The following is a 26445-nucleotide window of genomic DNA, read 5'->3' as shown; positions in this document are numbered from 1 at the left end:
TATTAAAATATCTTTGACTAATATTTGAAGTGTTTGGATGTGGAAATTATACAAATGAAAATTTCGGGTTGTCACAGTTTATATGGTAAATATGCAACAAAAAGAGAAGAAATCTCGAGATCTATTACATAAGAAGGAAACCAAACATGATCTAAGGTATACTACACTAAACAAGTCAAGAAAAATACCCTCTAAGATTTAAAATAGACATATTGTAACATAAAACAAATTTTGGGGCTTAAATTGTCAAATAAACAAAAGTTGAGTGAAAAGTTGCCATTCACGGTTTTCTTGAGGGTCAAAAGAGTCAAAACAGTTAAAATAAATGTATTTGTGAAAATTATGCTCTTCAAAGGACTTGAAATGTAAATAATAGCTCAATGGGCCAATTTTTGGGTTTTTCGGCCCCATTAGGCCCAAAGTTGCGAAAAATATGATTTTCAAAGGGCTAAAATGAAAAATTTCTCAAAAGAGGGGATAAAAGGGTAAAAAAAATTATTTCAAGGGTTAAAATGTGTTTCTTTACTAAAAAGAATCAAAAATGTAAAGTTTTTGGATTTTGGGCCAAAATTATAAAAGTTGCAAAAGTTTGGGCTTTAACCGACAAACACTTTTCTGGATGGGCTGAAACTGCCAAAGAATAAATTTTGGGCTAAGAATATCAATTGAGTAAGTCTATAGGTCAAATGTGTCAAGAAAATGATTTAAGGGCTTAAAATGTCTTTTCTTTATAAAAGGGACAAAAATTGTCATCTTTATTAAAGAAGGGCTGAAATGGATCAACCAATAATTTTAATCAATTCTTTTGCTATCAACATGTTTGAGTCAAAAATACAAACTACAACTCTTGAAGATGAATATATGTATAATTCCAAGAATCGTTAATAACAACTGAGCGGCCTTGTGTCAATCCAAAATAACAATCGTCCAATCAAACCTTCCAACAATTATACAATTCCTAAAAACAATTAAACAATCCAAACATTGGGCTTGAAAATCCAATCATGCTTGTTGGGCCTCTGTGACCCATTAGCTTTATTTTGGGCCTAAGGAATAATAGAAAATGTTATTGGGCCTCCTACGACCCAATTTCATATTTAAGGGACCGTAAATGGCTTTTAAGTGCTATTGGGCCTTAGAGACCATTAGTACCGCTAGTAAGGTCCAAGTAAACAAATACAGGTCGATAATCAATAGTAATCAAGTCAACTGGGATTTTGTGAGTAATAACGGGTGAAACCAACGTGTATCGGTCGTAGTCTGTAGTTATAATCAAAATCTCCTGGAGGGAGAGCGAGAGTTTGTGTATAGATCTATGTGGGGGTGACTCCCCCACAACTCAGCTGTTCGCTACAGTAAGACTCGGCCAGTCTAGGGTGACAAAATCTTAAGATCAATTCCGGCGTTCACCAGAATGCTAAGACAGACGAACTAGTCATTATCAAGCATGATTATAATGACTTACAAAAATAAATCCAATATAGATCAAGTAATCAAGGTAATTCAAAATCATTTACGTGATGGATAACCATTCAAACCGTTATATGATATATTTATTGTGGAAAACATCAGGTTTTCCGGGGAAGTTCAACATTTTCACTTGTACGTTTAATACAAAGTTTTTCAATTATACATGTTTTGAAATCATCATGCATATATTTACGGATCTTCACACCTTTTTATAAAAAATCGTATTTTCAGAAAAAATCGGATTTTCTAGGTTGTTTTCGTTCAAACTACACAAAACATTTTCATATCCAACCTGCATATGATCTCACCAACATTCCATATGTTGACCATTTTTCAAAATAACTTGTATTCTCAGGTAACAAGTAAGCTGAGGAATAAGTACCAAGTATGTTAGTGTGTTTTGCTTTTGAAAACTATCAAATAATTTATGTATGGATTTGTAATGTTAAAACAATGTACTTGATGTGAACAATGTTAGTTGTATTATATAGATGCATGGTGATGTTTATGTTATGATTCATGTATATTTATTGTGATGATATTCAATTTAAGTCACACGAGCCCTCGGACGTTTCCGCCGTCTGGTGTAGGGGTGTGACATCTAGCCAGACTGTATGCTAAAGAAGAAGGAAAAAAAACAAGGGAAGGTCAAGGACGAAGCTTATTATTCTATGAAGATAGAACAATTAAGGGCTAAGTCAACGAACTTATCTCTTGTGGCTAGAGGAGAAAAAAAAGTAAAGGAACCTATTAGATCTGGTCCCCAGGTTCGGACGATGAGGGAATGCATCATCAAACACATGGGCTAGATTTATAGTGCTAGATTTTGGGCTCTTGTGTTTGCATAAGCCTAAAGGCAATTATGAATTTATATTCATGAAGATGAACAATTTTTTTTATTAACGGTTTTCAAATTCCTAAAGCATTTGTTGATACTAACTTTCCTTTTGTTGGATAAATTCCTAAGTCCATGCTTGAACGAACACCCAAATATAACAAGTACTTATTGGAGTTTAAAGAAACTATGATCCTTCTTCCACTTGTTTCACCATTTGTTGATGATTCTTGAGTTGCCATCTTGAAGAAGGTAGATACGGAGAAGAAGGCCTTAAAGAAGAGGATGAAACGAATTTCTATTTATGAATGTTACTGAGTTCGTGGGGTAGGTTAAGTTTGTAAGCTACAGGGTCGATTCTAGCGAGAATCTCGAAAGGCCCTATGTATCTTGGATTTACTTTCCACGCTTTCCAAAGCGTATAGTGCCCTTCCAGGGTGAGACCTTCAAAAGGACTCGGTGTCCCACCTAGAACTACAAGGGTTTTCTTCGTTTGTCTGCGTAGCTTTTCTTTTGATCCCTAGCGGCATTTAATCGTTCACGAATCTGCACGATCTTCTCGGTCATTTCTCGAATGATCTCCGGACCCGTGAGAGCGCTGTCAGGAACGTGTCCTTTAGCTAACTGAGTGTCACCCACCTCAGCCCAGCACAGAGGGGATCTGCACTTACGGCCGTAGAGGGCTTCGAATGGAGCTGCCTTGATGCTCGTGTGATAACTGTTGTTGTATGAAAACTCGACAAGGGGTAAGTGGGTATCCCATTCCTTACCAAAGTCGATCACACAGGCTCGCAGCATATCTTCCAGGGTTTGGATAGTCCTCTCACCTTGTCCATCGGTATGCGGATGGTAGGATGTACTCATGTCCAACCTCGTCCCTAAGGCATTTTGCAGTGATTGCCAAAATCTCGAAGTAAACCTACTATCTCTATCAGAGATAATAGATATAGGGACACCATGAAGTCGTACAATCTCCCTAATGTATGTTCTTGTGAGTTTCTCCATCTTGTCTGTTTCCTTGATGGGTAGGAAGTGCGCAGACTTGGTTAATCTATCGATGATGACCCATATGGTATCAAGCCTGCCCATCGTCTTGGGTAGCTTGGTTATGAAATCCATAGTGATCCGCTCCCACTTCCATTCAGGTATCTCCGGCTGCTGCAATAGACTTGATGGTTTCTGGTATTCAACTTTGACCTTGGCGCAAGTAAGGCATTTACTCACGAAGGTAGCAATCTCTGCTTTCATCTTAGGCCACCAATATGACTTTTTAAGATCCAGATACATCTTATCTGAACCTGGGTGAACGGAATATCGAGTGTTGTAGGCTTCCTTCACGACCAAGTCTCTGAAACCACTGTGTCGCAGTGTCCAAATTTGGTCCATGAGATATAAGGCTCCGTCACCCTTGACTTCCAATTTCTTATCCATTCCTCGCAGGGATTCTCCCGCCACGTTTTCAGGTTTCAAGGCTTCGAGCTGAGCTTCCTTAATCTGTGAGGATAGATGCGAATGGATAGTCATTATTAATGATTGATTCTTCGACCAGAATGTTCTTTCTGGCTTAGGGCGTCTGCTACTACATTGGCTTTACCCGGATGATAACGAATTTCGCATTCGTAATCATTGAGTAGCTCGACCTACTGTCCTTGTCTCATATTGAGCTCCTTCTGGTTGAATATGTGTTGTAGTCTTTTGTGGTAGGTGTATATCGTGCTCTTCATACCGTACAGGTACTGTCTCCAGATCTTTAGGGTGAACACAACCACCCCTAATTTTAGATCATGTGTGGTGTAGTTACCTCGTTGCATTAGAACACAACCGAGACCCTGATTGGATGCATCGTAGTATACCATGAAATCCTCTGTCCCTTTGGAGAGGGATAGTATTGGTGTGGTGCATAAGGCTTGTTTCAGGGTTTGGAATGTCTTCTCCTGTTTCTCTCCCTAGTCAAAGGTCATGCCTTTCTGGGTCAATGTGGTAAGGGGTTTCACGATCCGAGAGAAGTTCTGAATGAATCTGCGGTAGTAGCCAGCGATGCATAGAAATTGACGAATTTCTGTAGGCGTCTTCGGTGCTGACCAGTTCTCAATAGCTTTAATATTGGATGGGTCCACGTGGATTCCTTCTTCGCTAACCACGTGTCCTAAGAATTCGACTCTTCGGATCCAGAATTTGCACTTCGAGAACTTCGCACATAGCTTCTCTGATTGTAGGGTTTCCAGGACTTGTCGTAGGTGATCCCTATGCTCCTCCTTACATCGAGAGTAAATGAGTATGTCATCAATGAAGATGATGACGAACTGATCCAAGTAAGGACGACACACACTATTCATTAAGTCCATGAATATTGCGGGCGTGTTGGTCAGTCCGAACGGGATCACTACGAACTCGTAGTGTCCGTAACGAGTTCGGAAAGCTGTTTTCGGAACATCCTCCTCAAGCACTCATAACTGGTGATACCTGGACCTCAGATCAATCTTAGAGAAGTAACTTGCCCATTGCAGTTGGTCAAATAAATCGTCTATACGAGGAAGAGAGTAACGATTTTTGACCGTCAGCTTGTTGAGTTCTCTGTAATCGATGCACATACGGAACGATCCGTCTTTCTTCTTTACGAACAAGACCGGTGCTCCCCAGGGTGAGAAGATTGGTCTTATAAAGCCCTTGCTGAGCAACTCGTTAAGTTGACCAGACAATTCTAGCATCTCAGCAGGCGCTAGAGGATAGGGCGATTTGGCTACGTGGGTAGCTCCTGGAATTAAGTCGATTCTGAACTCAACCTGACGTTGGGGAGGTAAACCTGGTAGCTCCTCTGGAAAGACGTCGGGGAAGTCGCATATGACGAGGAAGTCTTTCAGATCTTTCATTTTCTGGCTCGTGTCGACAACGTGTGCAAGGAATGCATGATATTCTTTACGCAAGTACCTTTGGGCTTGAATGCTCGAGATGATGCGAAGAATCGTACTGGGTTTGTCTCCGTAGATTAACATGGTTTCGTTATTCGGTAGATTTAGACGGATTGCTTTGTCGAAGCACAGGATATTAGCACGATGGAGACTCAACCAGTCCATGCCCACAATGACATCAAAACTGTTGATCGATACTGGTATGAGGTCGGTTGGGAATGAATGATCATCTAGCGTGAGGGTACAGCCTATGTAGATCTCGTTAGTACTCTCTGTCTTTCTATTAGCCATTTCTATGACGAATGTTTCTTTTAGTGGTTGTGGGGATTGCTTAAGTAAGTGTTTAAAATTTTGGTTTACAAAGCTTCTTTCTGCTCCACTATCGAATAGGATACAAGCATAAGAGTTATTGAGAAGGAACGTACCCGTGACTACTGTGGGGTCTGCCGCTGCTTCATTGTGGCCAATAGCAAGTAGTCTCCCTGTTCCTCCTGCATTCCCAGCTTTCGGGCAGTTTTTCTTGAAATGCCCTACCTCGCCACAGCCATAAGAGGCCTGGCTTACTCCCAGGCCGGGGACCTGAGAAATGGGTTTGGGTTGAGATATGCAAAACCGGGCGGTATGGCCCTTCCGGTCGCAGTTAGTGTAGTGCAATTCACGGCAGGGTCCGTTATGATGGAAAGGACACTTGGTGCACTTGGGTAGGCTCCCTTCGTATGTTTTGGTTGGTGCAGGGGCAGCAGGAGTAGTGGCAGCATGGACAGCCACGATCTGTTGGTTTTTGGAAGAGGATTGAGTTGACTTGCCCTTCTTTCAGTCCCAACACTTCCTCTTGTTGTCGGTTGATTTGGGCGGTGCAGTTGCAATCGTCGTGGTTGTTGATGGAGTGGAGGGAGTTTCATGATCAATCAACCTTTGGGCCAATTCCTTGGCGCTATCAACGGTCGTAGGGCGTGATGCTAAAACGTTCCCTCGATACGAGGGCACTAAACCCCAGATGTATCGTTTAATCTTTTTTCCCTCAGTGGGGATCATGTTAGGGCACATAGTTACCAGGTCGCAGAACCTGGCCATATAAGCCACTATGTCGGTCCCCTTCATTTTGAGGTTCCAGAGTTCCTCCTCGAGTTTCTGAACTTCGCCCCTAGGGCAGTACTCTCTCATAAATAGGTCCTTCAGTGTGTCCCAGCCCATGGCGTTGGCTATTACCAAGGAGAGTGATTTGACATGGCCATTCCACCATGTCAAGGCCCTTTCAGTGAAGGTGCAGGCAGCGAAATTAATCTTGCTTTCCTCGGGCATGAGCACATCTCGAAGATGGCTTTGGTTCTTTCGATCCATTGGGACAGTTCAATGATCCCTCCGGTTCCATTGAAGAATGTTGGTTTGCAGCTCATGAAATCCTTATAGGTGCACCCCTGCGTACGTGTGTGGATTTCACCATGTCTAGAGTTGGTGCCCATTTCGGCTCCACTTGCATTGCCAGAATTCATTTGGGTCATAGCTGCAATCACAGCTGTGGTTACAGCTGTCTGAAACAACACCGGATCGAACTGTGGAGGAGGAGGTGGTGGAGGTGGAGTTTGAGTCGCAGCTCTGCCTCTGTTCGGGCGCTTACGGGGAGGAATCTTTTGCTGACAACTTATAAAGATGATGAAAATAGTAAGAATCGGTTGTAAACATGACGAGAGTGTTTCACGGACTAAATCATCATAGTTCAACTATCAAATAGAGTCATAGTAAGAAAGTAGGGAATACGAAAGTATAGGCTTGCCCATAGAGTAAATAGCCGTCAATATTACTGATATTAATGATGTGAAATGAGTTTGGGAAAAGTGACCTAACAGTAGGTCTTACATCAAACCATAAGGGAAAAGGTTGGCTAATTAGAGTACTTTCAGAGTTAGGGATGCTTACAGACAAGTGTCCTATCGAACATAGAAAAAGGAAAGGCTAGTCCTTAAACAAAAGGGAGAGATGAGTTGACATCTTCTACTGGCGACGAGTACCCATTAAGTGAACCCTAAGATCAGCCAGTTGGCGTACAACTTCCTGAAGATGTCGTTCCTGAGCCCTCTAACACGCCCGGAGTTCCCTAACTTCGGCTGGGGATGCAGCTAGTTGTTGCTGCAGAGCCTCATTGGTGCTCCTAGTCCTATCCATGGCGTCTTCCAGTTGGCGGATACGGACAGTGTTAAGGTTGGAGTTGGCATCAATTTCGACAACTCTTCCAATGGCTGCATGACCTTGTTTGATGTTCCTAGCAATCCTACGGACCATGATGGGTAAGACTCTGTCAGCTGAACCTCCCTCGCTTATGTTGTAGAAACTTCGGTCTCCGTTGAAAGGTAAAGGCTGACCCTGCTCATTGCTCCATCGGTTCAAGGTTATGGACCATATGGGAGTGGGACCTTGAAATGTTGGATGGGGGTTAGGGTTTGGGGCTATTGGGGGTAGGTTGTTGACTTCCGGTTCGGAGTCGGAGCTATCCGAAAAACCCTCTGCACGGTGATCATCTAAAAGGATCGGGTGATCATCTTCTGGCTCTTCATCGAGCCATCCCCCATTGCCCTGGTTTGGATAGTACGGATCGCCGAAAAGGTGGAAACCAGCCATGCTATCTACGCGAGAATGGGGAAAGAATAGTTAATAGGCATTCAAATCTAAGATACTTATAGGATGATAGTTATGAGTTAGACCAATACTTGCATAGTGCATACTAATTACATGCGACCGAGGCAAAATAGACCTTCGAATAGGCAACCCTAACTCTAAATCTACAACCAAACAAGGAACAAGAAGTAAAGCAAAGATCACAAATTCTAAGTCTATAGTGTCTTAATCGCATGTAACTGTAGGGTATCCACTTAGCAACTATTGCCCTACTAATAACAACCCTTTTAGTTCTCACATATGTAAATCACAAAATAGCAGAATACTCCTATAGTATTCTCGTTCTTATGTTCTTGTGGTAGTGTTGGTAAGTTTATAGACTTTTTGCAACATCACAATCACTCTTAGGTACATGCTAGTCACTCCTAGGAAAATGTAGTTGATTAGGCTACATCCACCCAGATGTGACTATATGTCTCTAAGCCCAATTGTGTTGTCCAACAATATTAATACTTTTGTTCTGTTCAAGTATGATACCGAACCTTTGTATTTATGGATGTATATATATATATATATATATATATATATATATATATATATATATATATACTTAGTTAAATATTTAGTATTTAAAAGTATATATTCTTGGTCAGAGTGTTTTAATCCCGGTGTGTTTATAGTTCGTATATCTTTTATGGGTTGATATTGTTGATTCACTATAAACAATGGTCTGATACCAATCTGTCACACCCCAAAACCAAGGACGCCGGAATACGTTCTAGGGTGGAGAACGTCATGTACAGTATCATAACAATGCATAATAGTAAAAACAAGCAACAATATCCATTGCACTAATATAGTAATTGTAATACAAGCGTGTTCTGTACAGTTTGTTAGACACCAGAAAGTATAATCAAAATAAAGAGGAGTCTTGTATGTGCTCCGTCTTCTCAAAAGCTGCATCTGTACCTGTCTATTGATGACCTGAGAATACAATTTATTTTGAAAACGAGTATCAGCATTAAGCTGGTGAGTTCATAAGTATTTAGTGTCTTTGCTTGTATAAAAGTGTTTACAATCATATAATATAATAGTTGTTATCAAAGTTTGAAAATAGTGTGAAACCCTAGAAAATCCTATATTTTCCAGTAAAATTAGTCTTCTACCAAGACTTGGTTATTTGTAAGCTTGATCCTCTGAGTGTGTAAAAGTTTTCCCAACGAGACTATTAGCTATAAAAATATAGTTTTAGATTTCATTCATGTAAAGTAAATGGGTAAATAATGTTTTATCCCAACAGTTTTACTGCCGACTGTATGCAATAGAAGTGCAGACTCCAAGTAGTGAAAAGTGTACAGTACACCTAGGGGAGTTTGTTTTACCTTTAATTCTATATTTATTAATTAAAGGTCCGGATGTGAACCCTTATGTAACCATGCTGATAGACGAGCGAGTGGCTGATGACCCTCCAGGTCACACGTAGTGTGGTGACATTTTGTCATCCCTGGTCCTAGTCGGCTCGGACTGTAGCTAGCAGTCGGGATGTGGGAGTGTCTGTCCCGTATAGATCTATACACATAATGCCCGCTCTCCCTCCATGAGACTCTGGTTACACGGTAAAGGTACAGTAGAGTGCCGTATAGAGGAATAGTGTGTCACATTCTGTTTTAGTGTATTCTCTTATATTATAGTATAATGTACTTTTTAGTATAGTGTATTGAGTGCTCTCTTGTATAGTATATAGTATTCTCCTTATATAGTATTTAACATGTAGAGACTTATAACAATACTAGCTATAGTAAGTGTCATAGTCATGGTAGAAATGAGCGGTAAACCTTAACTATACCTATTATAGTTAAATAGAATGTTGGTTGCATGCCTTTGATACACAAAGGTATTGAACTAAGTGAAGATTTTCATATCTATCACAAATATATATTATATATAACTAAGAATTCAACGACAGTCGGCCAGATAACAATATAACCAAAGTCCACAATCAAACAAGAATAGGAAGTAAGGCGAGCGATCAGTCCTAAGTCCTTCAAGTCTTACTTATATAAATATATTGGTGTAGATATAGTCTGGGAACAAAAGAAGTTAAAAAAAAGAGTTTGGAAATAGTTTTCAAACAATTTAACACGAAAAATGAGTTTGAAAAACATTTAAAGCAGTTTTGATGGCAAAGCGGTTAAAAGTATAGAAATCCTTTTTGATTGCAAGTTACAAATCACATGCGATTTATACTATAATTTGTTGGATTCAACTTTTATTCCCCCCCCCCCATAAAATCATTTAAAAACAATTAAAAGGTTAATTAAGGGATACAAACTCACCTGTAGTGTGTGGAGTGGATGGGATTGCCGGGTAGGATGCTAGGTGTCAAACGAGGACTTGAACACACACGCGGATCCTATGTAACATGTAGTGATACATAATTGTATCTAATTAGACATTTAATCACTAATTAAGTAAGTAAAGACCCTCTAATGCATGAAAACACCTTGTTTCAAGTGCTAGGAGTGTTAAGGGTTGCATCTAAGTGGAGTATAGTCTCACTTTGAAGTTTACTCCTCAAATGGTAGTACCTAGGGGTGTTTACGGTTTTTGTACCATATCCCCCATGATTTTACAACCGTAAGCTCATGCGAGTGGTGTATTTGTGTGCTTTAAGGCTTCATGCTTCACAAGGAAAGGTTCTAGGGTTGATTCAAGGGCTTAGGAAGTGGTTAGGGCATGAATTGCCCACTTTTTGAAGTTTACGGTCCTTGGACCATTTTTGGGGAGTTTACTACCGTAAACCCATGAGTTTACGATAGTAAACTCATGGTTACTCCATCCACTCCGAGTTTTGGGGTTCATAGATCATTCAAACAAGTTCCTAGTCCATAAGCCATGCTAGAGAGGGAGTTAGGGCATCAAAACACCCTTTTGGGAGATCCCCAAACCGTAAACACTTGTTCTTGGGGTTTAATCCATAAATTTTCAAGCATACTAAGAAGATAAATAGGTAGGATGAGTATACTTACTTATATGAAGCTTGTAAGAGGGTTTTAAGACCCAAAAACACTAGTGTGTTCTTGGTGATTTGAAGATGCTTGAAGATCTAAGTAAAAATCAAAATCCATGGATAAAAATGATGTATAAACACTAGATTTAGTGTTGTATAAACGAATTTAGAGAGGAAACACTTACATTTGGCGGATTTGGAAGGATGAATTTATGATAGTTGAGAGAAAAACCTTGTGTTCTTGAGTGGAAAGTGTAGAAATGAAGGCAAGGGGAGTAAAATCATACTATATGCATAAGTTCTTGGGGAAAGGGTGTTTACGGCCCAAGCACCTCATGTTTGGCTGTAAACACCTATATAAGTTGTTGGTTGTTCGGTTTGTTACTCCTCACTATTAACGGCACTTCCTATTATTTAATTGTTTTACGATAATAAAGATAAAACACCAAATGGACTTAAATCCAGCCAAAAATGTATTAAAATATCTTTGACTAATATTTGAAGTGTTTGGATGTGGAAATTATACAAATGAAAATTTCGGGTTATCACAGTTTATGTGGTAAATATGTAACAAAAAGAGAAGAAATCTCGAGATCTATGACATAAGAAGGAAAACAGACATGATCTAAGGTATGCCACACTAAAAAAGTCAAGAACAATACCCTCTAAGCTTTAAAATAGACATATTGAAACACAAAACAAATTTTGGGGCTTAAATTGTCAAATAAACAAAAGTTGGGTGAAAAGTTGCCATTCACAGTTTTCTTGAGGGTCAAAAGAGTCAAAACACTTAAAATAAATGTTTTTTGTGAAAATTATGCTCTTCAAAAGACTTGAAATGTAAATAATAGCTCAATGGGCCAACTTTTGGGTTTTTCAAACCCATTAGGCCCAAAGTTGCGAAAAATCAGATTTTCAAAGGGCTAAAATGAAAAATTTCACAAAACAGGGGATAAAAAGGTAAACAAAATTATTTCAAGGGTTAAAATGCGTTTCTTTACTAAAAAGGATAATAAATGTAAAGTTTTTGGATTTTGGACCAAAATTGTAAAAGTTGCAAAAGTTTGGACTTTAACCGACAAACACTTTTCTAAAACGGCTGAAACTGCCAAAGAATACATTTTGGGCTAAGAATATCAATTGAGAAAGTCTATAGGTCAAATGTGTCAAGAAAAAGATTTAAGGGCTTAAAATGTCTTTTTTTATAAAAGGGACAAAAATTGTCATCTTTATTAAAATGGGTCAACCAATAATTTGAATCAATTCTTTACTATCAAGATGTTTGAGTCAAAAATACAAACTACAACTCTTGAAGATGAATATATGTATAATTCCAAGAATCGTTAACAACAACCGAGCGGCCTCGTGCCAATCCAAAATAACAATCGTCCAATCAAACCTTCCAACAATTACAAAATTCTTAAAAACAATTAAACAATCCAAACTTTGGGCTTGAAAATCCAATCATGCTTGTTGGGCCTCTATGACCCATTAACATGATTTTGGGCCTAAAGAATAATAGCAAATGTTATTGGGCCTCCTACGACCCAATTTCATATTTAAGGGACCCTAAATGGCTTTTAAGTGCTATTGGGCCTTAGAGACCATTAGTACTGCTAGTAAGGTCCAAGTAAACAAATATAGGTCGATAATCAATAGTTATCAAGTCAACTGGGATTTTGTGAGTAATAACGGGTGACACCAACGTGTATGGGTCGTAGTCTGTAGTTATAATCAAAGTCTCCTGGAGGGAGAGCGAGAGTTTGTGTATAGATCTATGCGGGGGTGACTCCCCCACACCTTAGCTGTTCGCTACAGTTAGACTCGGCCAGTCTAGGGTGACAAAATCTGAAGATCAATTTCGGCGTTCACCAGAATGCTAAGACAGACGAACTAGTCATTATCGTGCATGGTTATAATGACTCACATAAATAAATCCAATATAAATCAAGTAATCAAGGTAATTCAAAATCACTTACGTGGCGGATAACCATTCAAACTGTTATATAATATATTTATTGTGGAAAACATCGGGTTTTCCGGGGAAGTTCAACATTTTTACTTGTACGTTTAATACAAAGTTTTTCAATTATACATGTTTTGAAATCATCATGCATATATTTACGGATCCTCACACCTTTTTAAAAAAATGGTCTTTTCAGAAAAAATCAGATTTTCTGGGTTGTTTTCGTTCAAACTACACAAAACATTTTCATATCAAACCTGCTTATGAACTCACCAACATTCCATATGTTGACCGTTTTTCAAAATAACTTGTATTCTCAGGTAACATGTAAGCTGAGGAATAAGTACCAAGTATGTTAGTGTGTTTTGCTTTTGAAAACTGTCAAACAATTTATGTATGGATTTGTAATGTTAAAACAATGTACTTGATGTGAACAATGTTAGTTGTATTATATTGATGCATGGTGATGTTTATGTTATGATTCATGTATATTTATTGTGATGATATTCAATTTAAGTCACACGAGCCCTCGGACGTTTCCGCCGTCTGGTTCGGGGGTATGACATCTAGCCAGACTGTATGCTGAAGAAGAAGGAAAAAAACAAGGGAAGGTCAAGGACGAAGCTTATTATTCTATGAAGATAGAACAATTAAGGGCTAAGTCAACGAACTTATCTCTTGTGGCTAGAGGAGAAAAAAAAGTGAAGGAACCTATTAGATCTGGTCCCTAGGTTCGGACAATGAGGGAATGCATCATCAAACACCTGGGTTAGATTTATAGTGCTAGATTTTAGGTTCTTGTGTTTGCAAAAGCCTAAAGGTAATTATGAATTGATATTCCTGAAGATGAACAATTTTTTTGATTACCGGTTTTCAAATTCCTAAAGCATTTGTTGATATTGACTTTCCTTTTGTTGGATAAATTCCTAAGTCCATGCTTGAACGAACACCCAAATATAACAAGTACTTATTGGAGTTTAAAGAAACTATGATCCTTCTTCCACTTTTTTGACCATTTATTGATGATTCTTGAGTTGCCATCTTGAAGAAGGTTGATACGGAGAAGAAGGCCTTGAAGAAGAGGAAGAAACGAATTTCTATTTATGAACCAAGTATGGAATCTCTTGCTAAGAAGTTTAAAGTTTCGAGGAAGGATAACACGAAGGAGAAAGTAAGTAAACAAATGAGGCAAAGGTTGGTAAAGAGAGAATTGATGCTCGAAGAAGATGATGATTATGAGGATACTAAAACGGATCGTGAAGATGATAATCAACCTCAGTCACTACTAATGAAGACCTCTTTCGAATCTCATAGAGAGGAAGAACGTCCTATGGATGTCACTCTTAACACATTTAATGTGGAAACAAACACCAAAGTTGGTGAATCTCATGTCGAACATTCAATTCCACCACCTTTAACATCGGCTCATAATCCTACTATTCATGTAGATCACCCTTTACCACCTCCATCGACATCTACTTTTATTACAAAACCTGTTGAAGGTATGGTTCCTTTAGCTCCACCTTCGATGTCTACTACCAAAATAGCCATGCCTCCACTTTCACCAGTTACTCAACCTATTCTACCACTTTTACCACACCCACATACGAAGCTATTCTTAAGTCTAAGAATTTGGAGGATCTAATAATTTCTTCTCAATCTATTGATACTCCTGATAATGATGTTATTGAGTTGTGGAATCAGGATCAAACTGTTGAAGATTTTGATTTTGGTCTAATTCCATTTGATAATTCTGCTGAAGATATGACTGATGATTCTATAATGTCAGGATACTAATATAAAATTCTAAATAAAATGTTAAACATGTTGAATTTTATGTCTAGTTCCTCATCTATGATTTCATCTACTTCTAGTTCTGTGACGACTGAAATGCTAGAGAAGATGTTTGTTGACCATGAAACAAAGGTGAAAAAGATTGTTGATGATAGCCTTATTGAGATTCATGATGGACTTTCTGGTAATGATTTTTCCTTTTCAAGAAACTTAGATGAGGGTCATGAAACAATACAGACGAAGTATGATTTTTTCCTTGTCGCTATGTTGAAAATGCAAGATGCACTTGTGAAAACATTTGAGGCAAAGCTAGCTGAAACTGTGTCGCAGGTCAGTCAAGAATTTAAGTCTTATGTCGAAGCGCAAATCATGTTGAAAACTTGTGTTGATCAATTTTCTCTTGACGTCAAAACTATTATCGAAGATGTTAGATCCTTTAACAAGGATTATACAATGAAGATGTTGCAAACTGATGACAGTTATTTGAAGTCATTTCAAGATCTTAAGTTGAGCACCGACATGTTGGAGAAAAAGATTCATACAGTTAATCATGATCAGATTGCCACAATTTTAACTTTTGTTCAAAAGAATTTTGAGCAATTTATGTCACCTATTGTTGAGATGGTGAAAAGATTACCTACAAGTGCTCCATATTTTTCTCCAAATCTCATGACACAAGGGGAGAAAGGGGTAGGGGATCAGGATCAAGATTTGTTTTGTGGTTTCATGAGAAACAAGTTCAAGCAAATATGGCAGGAAAGTGTTGTCTGATGTTGTCACTACAATAATTCCAATTCAAAAGATTTCTGATGTTGATATGATGAAACTTCAATCTACATAAGGAATTTCAGTTGGAGGTCAGGAAACAAAAAAACAAGCTGTTCAATTTGCTTAAGATAAAGGGAAGGGAATGATTATTAATAAAAAAGAATCAAAACGAATGCAAGAAGATCATATTGGGAAAATGAGGCAAAATGCTAGTTTTACTCAACATAGACAAAGCGAAGGTATTAGAGCTTCAAGTAAGGTGGTGTGAGAAAGTTTTGAAACTTTGAGACAATTGAACGTTTAGCCTTTTATGATGTACAATAGTTCAAGAAGGAGCCTAAAGTTAGTTACTCAATTGATAACACAGTTGAGAACTAACTTGATTTTCCAATGTGTTATTTGATGTTTAAATTCCATCAGTTTAACCTTCCTCATAATTTTGCTGAAACTCCTGCACATAAGCATATTAAGATTAGATTTCATTCAAATCATGCCCAAGAGGAGGATAAGGTTTGGTCTTTAAACAAGATTGTCAAGCTTCTTAACATATCGAAGGATATGATGTTTGAGAATGCTTTTCAAAACATTCGATTCAAGGTGGTTAGAGGAGAGCAAGTGAGCTATGAATTCACTGTAGCCGATTTTACATTGATGAATCCACATGACTTTGTGGTGTTAGTGCAAATCTTGTCGAAAACAAATACAAAAGAAGTTACAAACCCCACTATCTACAACAACCTTTCTTGCATGTTAAAGAATTTCTCATATTCTACTATTCTCAAATGGCTTTGATAGGCATTGAGCTTGCTAAGGAGTTCAAGACGACAACTCTTAAACCAAGTACTAAAATAGAAGGAATTGAAGAATTTGATGATGGCGAAGAACTTCATAATACTAAAGGAATTGTTTTCATTGAAAAACCATAGAACAAAGTGAAGAAGAACACATGTTCTACACGAATTTGAAGGAGATATTTTCGACATTGTCAATCAATAATGCTTTGATAAGGATGGATAATTGTACAAAGAATCTAGAGAAAGATAAGAATGAGATACGATATATACTTAGATGGTATCTGGATGTTAGAAGAACCCTTGTTGGAGTCGTCATTTCTTTACATGCAAAGTGAAGACAATTGCATTCAACATAAAGAGGGAGAATGTAGAGTTAATGTTGTGTTGTATGTCGAAGACTTCGATGTATGCTTTACTTTGTAAGTCTTAGCGATGGGTTGTAGTCTATATATAAGGATACACTACTTCATATGTATTTCAGTGTGCACCTATGTAGATGCTCTTTGATGTCGAAGGCACATTGTATATTTTGTATTATGTAGTAAAAGTATAAATAGTGTTGTAGTCTAGGGTATGTGGATGTACTTTTCATACTTTTCAAACTTGTATCCTTGACTACTTCTAGACTGAATATGAGCTAAAACAGATTTATTTACATCTTGTGTTTTTTCTCTTTACTAAATTTGATACTTGATCGAATCCATAACTCATGAACCACCCATCCTGACACTTCAACGATAATGATAGCAAGACCAATATCCTAACAACACAACAGTTTATAGCAAGCCAAAAACATCACAGGTTGAGACAAACACAAAATGGTTTGCCTCTGGTAGATTTATATGTGGTGATGGGGTGCAACTGCATCCCCAAAAAAAACCTTTTAATGTTTTCATATTTTAAATTATACGTAAGTTATACTCTCTGTACCTCATTTTTTTCTATTTGTATCCCCAACATATTTCTTTTTATTGATATGGGACTAGGAGATTCAAATTATTGATGAATTGTCTTTTGTTTGTTTTCTTTTTGTATTAAAACCAATCCTTTTACAAGATAGTTTAAATCATATTTAGTTAAATCTTTAATAGAATTCTCGAATTCCTTTTTGGTTTATTCTATTGCCGAAGTAATCTATAATTATGTTAAATAGCCTAATTTTTATCTCTATAATGGAACCTGAAATATTGAAGATAGACATTTATATTTACGTTTTAGAGTTACCACAATTTTGCAAATGAAATTTAGTTTTACACCAAACCATATGACAAATTAGATTATATATATATATATATATATATATATATATATATATATATATATATATATATATATATATATATAAAGAGAGTGAGAGAGAGAGAGTTAGGTTCAAATATTTTTAGCAAGTATTATGTGCCTAAATGCACCAATGAGAATTTAGCAAATAATTAATTATTTTATTTATTATTTGAGGGTAATTATGTAATCTTTTATTTAAATTCTTTATTTACTTTGATTCTTATCAATTTATATTAGGCAATGATTTATGATTGATTTAGTTATCATTAATACAATTTTATTTATATACTCGATGCAAACGTCCCCCCTCGCAGAACATAATTATCGATTCCATTAGCTGCTGATCAAATTGTTTTACACAATCGATTGATGTTCATACTGGAAATCGGAACCATGTATTCATACATTACTAACAAGATCTCTCTATGATAATGAAGATATTTTTGAAACGTCCCCCACACACCCTTTTACGGTTTTTACATATACATATGTATCAAATCTGATAATCTTCCAGGAAAATGAAGATCAAAATCCTGGGAAGGATCTGGGTAATATCAATGATCCCAATAACCCGGTGAATGAAGTTGTGAAGAAACAAAGAAGATGTAAAAAATGCTTTCGATTTGGTCATGATAGCAGGAACTGTCCTTTTGGATTGAAGAAAGAATAGAACTACAAGAAATTCATCAAATTAGTCGTTTTTATATATTATTTACTTTGATTTCAGTAAAATAAAAGTATGTTTTTGATGAATTATATGGTATTATCAAGTTTCAGTTCAGTGTAATAAAATTATCGTTTGATGAATTCTAGGTGTTTTCCTTTAATTATTATGTTTACAACTAATAATATGTATGTGGTTTCTAGTATATTTATGTTTTGGTAGGATCATACAACATATCATTCCAACAAAATATCAGATGAAAACACTACAGTTCTAATTCCAACATAATGTCAAAAAATAATGTTCATTATATTTCATAAAATATGTATGATGTTTCATAAATTCAAATCACATAATGTCAAAAAATATATATTGTAAACAATGAGGAATACAAACAGTTAAACTTAAACAGTTTAAGAGTTAATTGTCTTCAGCACCATATTACTATAATATTCTTGTAGATTGATTTGGAGATAACACATAGTAAACTTTATTGTTAGCCATATTGCTATATAATTCTTTCAAAATGATATTCAATGTGTGCATTGATTCGAGGTAACACAAATTAATAAGTTTTATAAGTCATATTGATAAAGTATTCTGATAGAATTATGTCATTATGATAATATGTAGAGTTATATAATCCATATTGATATATCATTCTAATAGAATTATGTAATTCTGATAATATGCAGTGTTTTATAACCCATATTGATATATCATTCTAATAGAATTATGTCATTAATAAAATATTGTGTAACTTTTAAAAAAAATACATAATAGTATTGTAAAGTAATTAATTTAAAAAATACATAATAATGTTGTAAAGTAATTACTTTAATGTGTTGTTGGTATATTTTACATTTGGAATGTGAATATAGTATCTTATGAATATTATTATCTTTATCATGTTCTAAAAAACAATCAAATCGAAATCATTTATTTTTATCAGTGATCCCTAATATCAAGCATTTTAATTTGCATAGAATCCATATTCATCCCTATTTATTTTGTATGACAGTTTATAATATTTTATTTTTTCAACTTCCAAACATATACAAACACTATCGAAATTTCTTAGTTATGGGCGATCAAGAAAACAGTAATCCTAATTTAGGTGAGTTTTTGAATATACTGTTTAATTTTTCACTGTATTTCAGATTCTATATTTTAACAAACAAGTTGAATGTTAAATGTTAATATTTTCATACATGAAATACAGAGGACGCAAATCATGCAGAAGACGAAAATCACTTCGTTGATGAAGATATAGAGGTTAATATTGATTTTAGTGAAGGTACTAAATTGAGTTCAGGATATTGAAATTTTTACAGGAAAAATAAAATTATTTCAGAATAATATTTATATAATTCTTTCAGAATAAAATTTTATTAGCTATGTTTAAACAGGACAACCACATGTTACACATGATTACGTTTCTCCTGGTGGCACCTTGTATTGGACCCCTATTGTTTCAGACGATATCAAACTAAAAGTTACATCAAAATTTAATTCATATGGTGAAGCAGTAACAATGTATAGAAACTATGCATTAGAATCTGGTTTTGATGTCAGGCTTCGAAGAGTACAAAAAACGAAAAATGAGATTATTACAAATAGACATCTTGTATGCAATCGTGAAGGTAATCCAGATACTAGTAAAGTAGATACTCTGGACATTCAGCATAAAAAGACTCAAAGAAGGAAAGATTTATTTAGGAGGAATTGTAAAGCGAAAGTTGTTTTAGAAATAATTCCCGGTACTCTTAAATATGTCGTGAGTGATTTTGTCGAGCAACATAATCACGAGTTGTTTAGCAACAACAATATGTACTTATCTCGTTCAAAGAGAAAACTTGATTATTCCCAGGAAATTTTCATTCATAATTTGTCAAAACAAAATATTGGTTTTGTAAAAACACATAGACTGTATAGTGCTCTTCAGGTCGGTCCTTCTGTTCGAGGTGGATTGGTTTCTAATTTCAAGAATGCTAGGAGAAATCTTAATTGTTACATAGGTGGGAGGGACGCGAAATTCCTTGTTGACAACATGAATGACAGGACGAAAAATGTCCCATCATTTACTTTTGAGTATAAAGTGATGAACAAAATATTGAATGCTTTATTCTGGGCTGACGAAACAGCAAAGTATAACTACAATTCTTTCAGAGACGTTCTATCACTCGATGCCACATTCAGCATGAATAAGTATTTCTAACCTTTAATACTTTTACAATAACAATTTCATTGTTTTCATTTATGTAAACTAATATTTTATTTTCAAAATAGGTATGATATGGTTTTTGTTCCATTCACTGGCATCGATAACCACAAAAAGTGTGTAACATTTGGTGCTGTACTTTTAAGTAAAGAAGATGGAGTTTCTTATGAATGGTTGCTTAGGGCTTTTCTGAAATCTTTTAGAAAACAACCTCAATTGGTTATATGTGACCAAGATCCAGCTTTGAAAAAAGCTATAGATAAGGTTTTCCCGTTTGCACATCATAGGTTATGTATGTGGCATATAACAAAGAAGTTGCCAAATAAGGTATGCATCAAACGAATATTATTCTACCCTTATGTTATGACTCTACAATTATTTTCTCATATTCTAATAGAATCAATTGCTTCAACTCTTAAACTATAGTCATCCTTATGAAATTTCATTTTATACAGATTCTATCAATTGAAGATGCAGCCACCAATCAAAAATTTCAAAAGTGTTTTCACTCTATAATTTGGAATTCTAAGCTGGAATCACATAAATTCGAGAATGTATGGCGTATGATGTTGGATGAGTTTAAAATTATAGATAACAGTTGGCTGAATACTATGTATGGTTTGCGAACATCTTGGATCCCCGCATTTTTCAAGCACATTCCAATGTCTGGTCTTATGCGAACTACATCACTGTCTGAAAGTCGGAATTGGTCATTTCAAACCACCACATTAACCGGTTCTTATCTTATCATGTTTATGATGACATTTGAATCGGTCATGGAATGACAAAGGCATAACCAAATTCTAAATGATTTTAATACTGCCACCACTTTTCCTAAATTCATTACCCGCAGTCTGAATGAACCTCATGCTTCAAATGTATACACGCGCAATATTTTTTATCAGGTTCAGAAAGAGATATCAAGAGCTGAAGATAATTGTTTCCAAAAAAATGTGATATGTTCTAACGGTGTTGACACAATTATTGTTTTGGAGAAAAAAACAACATATCCACTAGGAAAAGAAATGATGTCGATGTGGATGACAAATATGAGGAATACAATTAAACACTAAAAACTGAATACAATTACGATTGTCTCATAAGGAATACAATTAAATGATGTCGATGTGGATGACAAAGATGAGAAATATAATTACGATTGTCTTATAAGGGATACTGAATACACGGTATATTTGTTTTCACTTTAATTGTCATTCTATCATTCGAATTTAAACACTAAAAACTTACAACTTAAACATACTCACTAATCATCTTATATATTCTAGGTCACACATTCAACCAAAGATGGTTCATTCAGATGTACTTGTATGTATTTTGAACATGTAGGGATCTTATGCAGACACATATTCGGTGTGTTTAAGTTTTATGGCATTGAACAAATTTCTGAAAAGTACATTTTGAAACGTTGGCGTAGGGATGTTATTCCAACAGAATTACTGAAAAGACGCTTCAATAGTTCTTTTGATGATTCTAATTCCGACATGACTGTTATTGATATTCTTTCAACCGTTGACTGTTGTGTGTCTTTTTTAAGCCATGATACAGCTAAGTTAAAGTTATACCTTGACGAGCAGAATAAGTTGAAAAAAAATTCATAGACGATTCTCCAACTCATAATATACCGAACATAGCAGAACAGTTCAAGAAGCTTCTAGGCGTAGTATGTCCTGATGTAGTATCTGATGTTAGCGACATTCAAAATCCTACAGATATTCGTAACAAATGGTCCGGTACTCGTGGGAAAAGATTAAAATCTACAAAAGAGATGATTGAGAAAGAAATCTTGAAAGCTAAGAGGAAGTGTGCTACATGTCAACAGATGGTTCATCATCATAAAAGAAATTGTCCTTTAAAGAACGCCGAGAAATAATTTCCTTGATTGTTTTTTATTGGTTTTAGTAGAAGGACATTTCATTTTAATTTTGTCGGTTCACATTCAATGTTATCTTTTATGTCGTTTAATAAAGTATTCACCTTCATTGCTAGTGACGATGACATTGTAAATTAATCTAACAATATTTATATTTTCTTATTACTTAAAAATACTCATATCATGTAATACAAATATTCATTCCATCATTTGTATAAACTCATTATTTTCCTTACTTACAACAAGTTATACAAATTCTATCAAACATTTTAAGATTAATTTTCATTTTAACAAAAATGTTTTATTGCTTATGGTAGTATACAACGATTCATCATATCATATTTTCTTTCAAAAATACTATATACTACGTAAAGATATTCATTCCAAAAGAATTTTATTTTTAAACCTACTTTTACCTTCTACTTTTAACGTTTCTGATGTGTTCTTGAACTTTGACTTGAACGAAGTGGATCGTGTACTCCTCATTCTTATCGAATACCGTTCACAGAAGCCCCCAAATGTCGATTCCGTCTTCTAGGGTTAAGTGTCGATATTTATATGAAAAACCTTCAAAGGATCTTCCGATTTTGAAGATTGATTGCAAGAAATCAGAATGTTTTTCAACCTCCGAAGGAATTGGGTTTTTGATTTTGTGAGTATGGTAGATATTTGGGATTATCGGTTGATCACTTCCATACTTATACACCGTCTCCAAATTAAATGACGACACAATGTACCATTCTACCCATCCTTGACCGGTCACTTAATGAAATCCCTTTAATTTGATTATTTTTCTATTTACTTTAAAAAGAAAATCACTTTCTTAATTTACTACAAATGATTGGCCTAGAATCCTTTACACATGCACACAATAGTTAGCAAAAACAAAATAACATAACCCTATATATATATATATATATATATATATATATATATATATATATATACACACACACACACACTGTATATTGTATGGAGTGGGTATCCTTTTTTAAATTTAATTGGGTATTCGGGTATACCTAAAAATATATATGCCTACCCGATCACCCTGAGCCGATCTACCCGAACCTTGAACGGGTTGGTCATTTTATTTGGATATCAGTTATTTTCGACATGCCTAGTGTGAAGTATCGTCCTACTTTTAGAAATCATAATTTAATAGCATCTGATGTTCAAATTCATCATATAATAACATCTTACTTTCAAAATTCACCATTTAAGTGAATTCTAATTTCAGAAATCATTGGTTAATAGCATCTTAGTTTTATAAATCACCATTTAATAGCATCACACTTTTAGAAATCACCATTTAATAGCATCGTACTTTCAGAAAATAATATTTTTTCTTATAAATTTGTTTTACCAAATATGCTCACTCTTGAAATCGTTTTTTAGCCCTTTTCCTAAATACTACTTTATTTTAGCATTTTCCCCCACAGTAGTAACACATCTATTATGTAGCTTCTATAGAATAAGAATCCATTGGCTTTAGCTTCTTTTTCTTGCTTCTATGAATTAGGATTATTGAGTTAGTGAGAAATATTTCTGTTTCATTGCGTCTTTCATCCAACTATAAAAATGTTGCTAGCTTGGTCCCTAATCTAAACTTAACAAACAAAGTTGGTTCCGACACTTGACACCATCTCCTTCTTCCTGTAACATCCCTGATGTGCATGGCATATGATGGCATTTTAGTCATTTTGCCTATTTTAGCAATCAGTTATTCTGTTGTAATAGATTTGTACACTTACTTCATCTTCCATTTTTGCCATGCACAAACACACACACTTTTGCCCCTGTGTAATAAGTTACATAATTGGTCACCAGGTAACTATAACACTACATACATGATCCCTTTATAACAGTAAAAAATTGTTGAAATGGTTCCTGTACTTGCATTTTGTAGGAATTGCAGAAATGACCCTTGTACAATACACTATAGGATTTGTCCATATGTAACTGTAAAAATACATATTTGGTCCCTCTATAATTGTAAAATAGTAGAATTATCCTTGTACTTGCATTTTGCAGGAATTGCAGAAATAGCCCCATGTGAAATAAATTAGAGAATTGGTACATATGTAACCGTAGAAGCTATTTGAAACAATATTAACCAAGTAGTTGAAGATGCCATGCAAAAGCTTATATAGAAATCACCTCCTAGAGTTGCTAGAGAGTTCTTAACGTGAGTTATCATCCATGTTTGGTACAAGGTATGACTTACATCTCTATTTGAACACCATTAAACCAAAACACGTTCACTCCACTAAATTCCAAACTAAAGAGGTTGGAAGTTAACTCTTTTTAAGTATGTCCAACTTGAATTTTTGTGTTCGGTCACCATCACTTAATTTGGAAAATATTATTGATTGTATATGATTCATTGAACAAATAATAAACATTTTTTTTGTATACCAGGTTATAATGTTTTCGGGTTTGTAAAGTGGTAATTGAAGATTTACATGTACGTTTAGATGGAACAACAAAGGAAACTCAAATGGAGTGGTGTAATATATTTCATGAATTTCACCGACATTTTTTTTTGTGTTGATTATATATTTTATGTTAACTATTTTGAGTTTGGACATATGTATCAAATTATATTATGACCTTATCTATGCAATGGATGTAACTTGTGACTTCATCTTATAGAACGTGTGTGGACCAATAGTCATTGACCTCCATACGTGAGGACCAAATTTATCAATACCACTAATATAATCTTCCATATGAAGTACCCATACTTCATAATCATCTAGAAAAAGAGTAGGAACTCTACTGTTAGAACCAATGTTGCTATCCAAATTGAACGCAATGCAGTGAGGATCATCATTAGCCATGATTTCAGAGAAAATAAACAATGAATCAAATCAATCAGTGATATACGAAATTCAAATCAAAACGTAAAGATTTCTAGATCAAAGTGCAACGAATTTGCAAATGCGGAATAGATCAAGAAAAATCAATGAAGATGGACAAAGAACTTGATGAACAAAATTGAATTCACCGATTTGAATAGAACTCAATGATTCCTGCTCCGATACCAATTGTATGATCGAAAAAATAGTTCGAGTACTTAGAAATCATGAATATCATGTAAAGATGAAATGTAAGAACAAAAATGTAAATTATTTTTTTGTTTCTTTCGGTGAGAGCAAGAAGCTTCATTACATCAACTCAATGTAAGAACACGCAAAAGACTTCCTCCCTCAAGTAACTAACATCCCTATTTATAGGAAAACTATAAGGGAGTCGGTTAGATGATAACCAATAAGGTTATGACACCTAAGTCATGACATAAGATACAAACTATTATAGTCACTCTGAAAGTTAAGGTGATCAATTCCGAAACTATAATATTACATTCGGAACAAATATTACAATGAAGACAAAGTATTATGGTTAAAGCTTTTGCAAAAGACTAAGACACAACATCTAATAAATTCCGCGACCTAACACACATAGTTATTTTTATATTTTTGGTCCAGTTTCAACATTTGTCAATCATACCTAATGAAAAGGCGAGGGAAGTACTATATATGCGTTGTATATTAGATATTGATTGGTATTAGCCTTGATTATTATGTATATAGTATGTTGCAATTATTTGGAGAGTCAAGGAAAATCATTTCAAAATAGAAATGCACCAATAATATCAACTTGTCAAACTATCTATGTGATTAATGAGTGTTGACACATTTTTAAAGAGCAAACCAATGCAACAAAGATCTTTTTAAAAACAAGACATTATGTGTCAAAAGATGCAGAATTTCATAGTCTAATAAAGCACATTGACATTCAACATCATTTGATCGCTGGCATTTTAACCAAGTCGCTCCCTTCTGCAAAAGTTCAAGACATTAGAAAGAAGATGGTTGTGTGTAGCTTTGAAGCAAGGGGTGTGCTGATTGATTGCTAATATGGTTGCTACTCTTAAGAATTAACTTTTTTTTCCACATACACACACGCAAAACATGTTCTCCATAGACCAAAATACACGTATGTCCATATGAAATACATATACATACATACGCATATAGAAATAAACATAGCATATACAATTATAGACGCATATGTATCATGTTTGTACCATATCCTATACAAACATATATTTATTAGAACCATAAAATTATATATAAATTCAACATAGAATGCTACCAACCACAACGTAAAATGCAGAGAATTTTTTTCTTGTTCTTTTTTTCTAAAAAATAAGGACTTGGCTACCA

At 35.3% G+C, this 26445-nt stretch overlaps 1 protein-coding gene across 1 annotated transcript; it reads left to right on the top strand.

Annotated features, from left to right (window-relative positions):
- Nucleotides 1–19187: 19187 nt before the first annotated feature.
- Nucleotides 19188–22216, top strand: LOC145067665 (protein FAR1-RELATED SEQUENCE 5-like). The gene is made up of 7 exons (XM_079014751.1): nt 19188–19221; nt 19327–19401; nt 19514–20312; nt 20394–20652; nt 20781–20886; nt 21673–21861; nt 21945–22216. Exons 1-7 carry the CDS (start codon nt 19188–19190, stop codon nt 22214–22216), a joined length of 1734 nt encoding a protein of 577 aa, XP_078870877.1.
- Nucleotides 22217–26445: the final 4229 nt, after the last annotated feature.

The sequence above is a fragment of the Lactuca serriola genome, chromosome 8 (genome assembly GCF_051521515.1).
Source record: "Lactuca serriola cultivar US96UC23 chromosome 8, Lser_US96UC23_V15, whole genome shotgun sequence".
Taxonomy (NCBI): domain Eukaryota; kingdom Viridiplantae; phylum Streptophyta; class Magnoliopsida; order Asterales; family Asteraceae; genus Lactuca; species Lactuca serriola.
Note: the sequence above shows the minus strand (reverse complement) of the source record. Positions and strands in the feature narration are given on the sequence as shown.

Excerpts from the sequence above, each read along its gene's own strand:
- LOC145067665 (XM_079014751.1), top strand. The coding sequence starts at position 19,188 with ATGGGCGATCAAGAAAACAGTAATCCTAATTTAG. Across the intron at positions 20,653-20,780 it reads CAAAGAAGTTGCCAAATAAG|ATTCTATCAATTGAAGATGC; the intron begins GTATGCATCAAA and ends CATTTTATACAG. Across the intron at positions 21,862-21,944 it reads TATTCTTTCAACCGTTGACT|ACGATTCTCCAACTCATAAT; the intron begins GTTGTGTGTCTT and ends AAAAATTCATAG.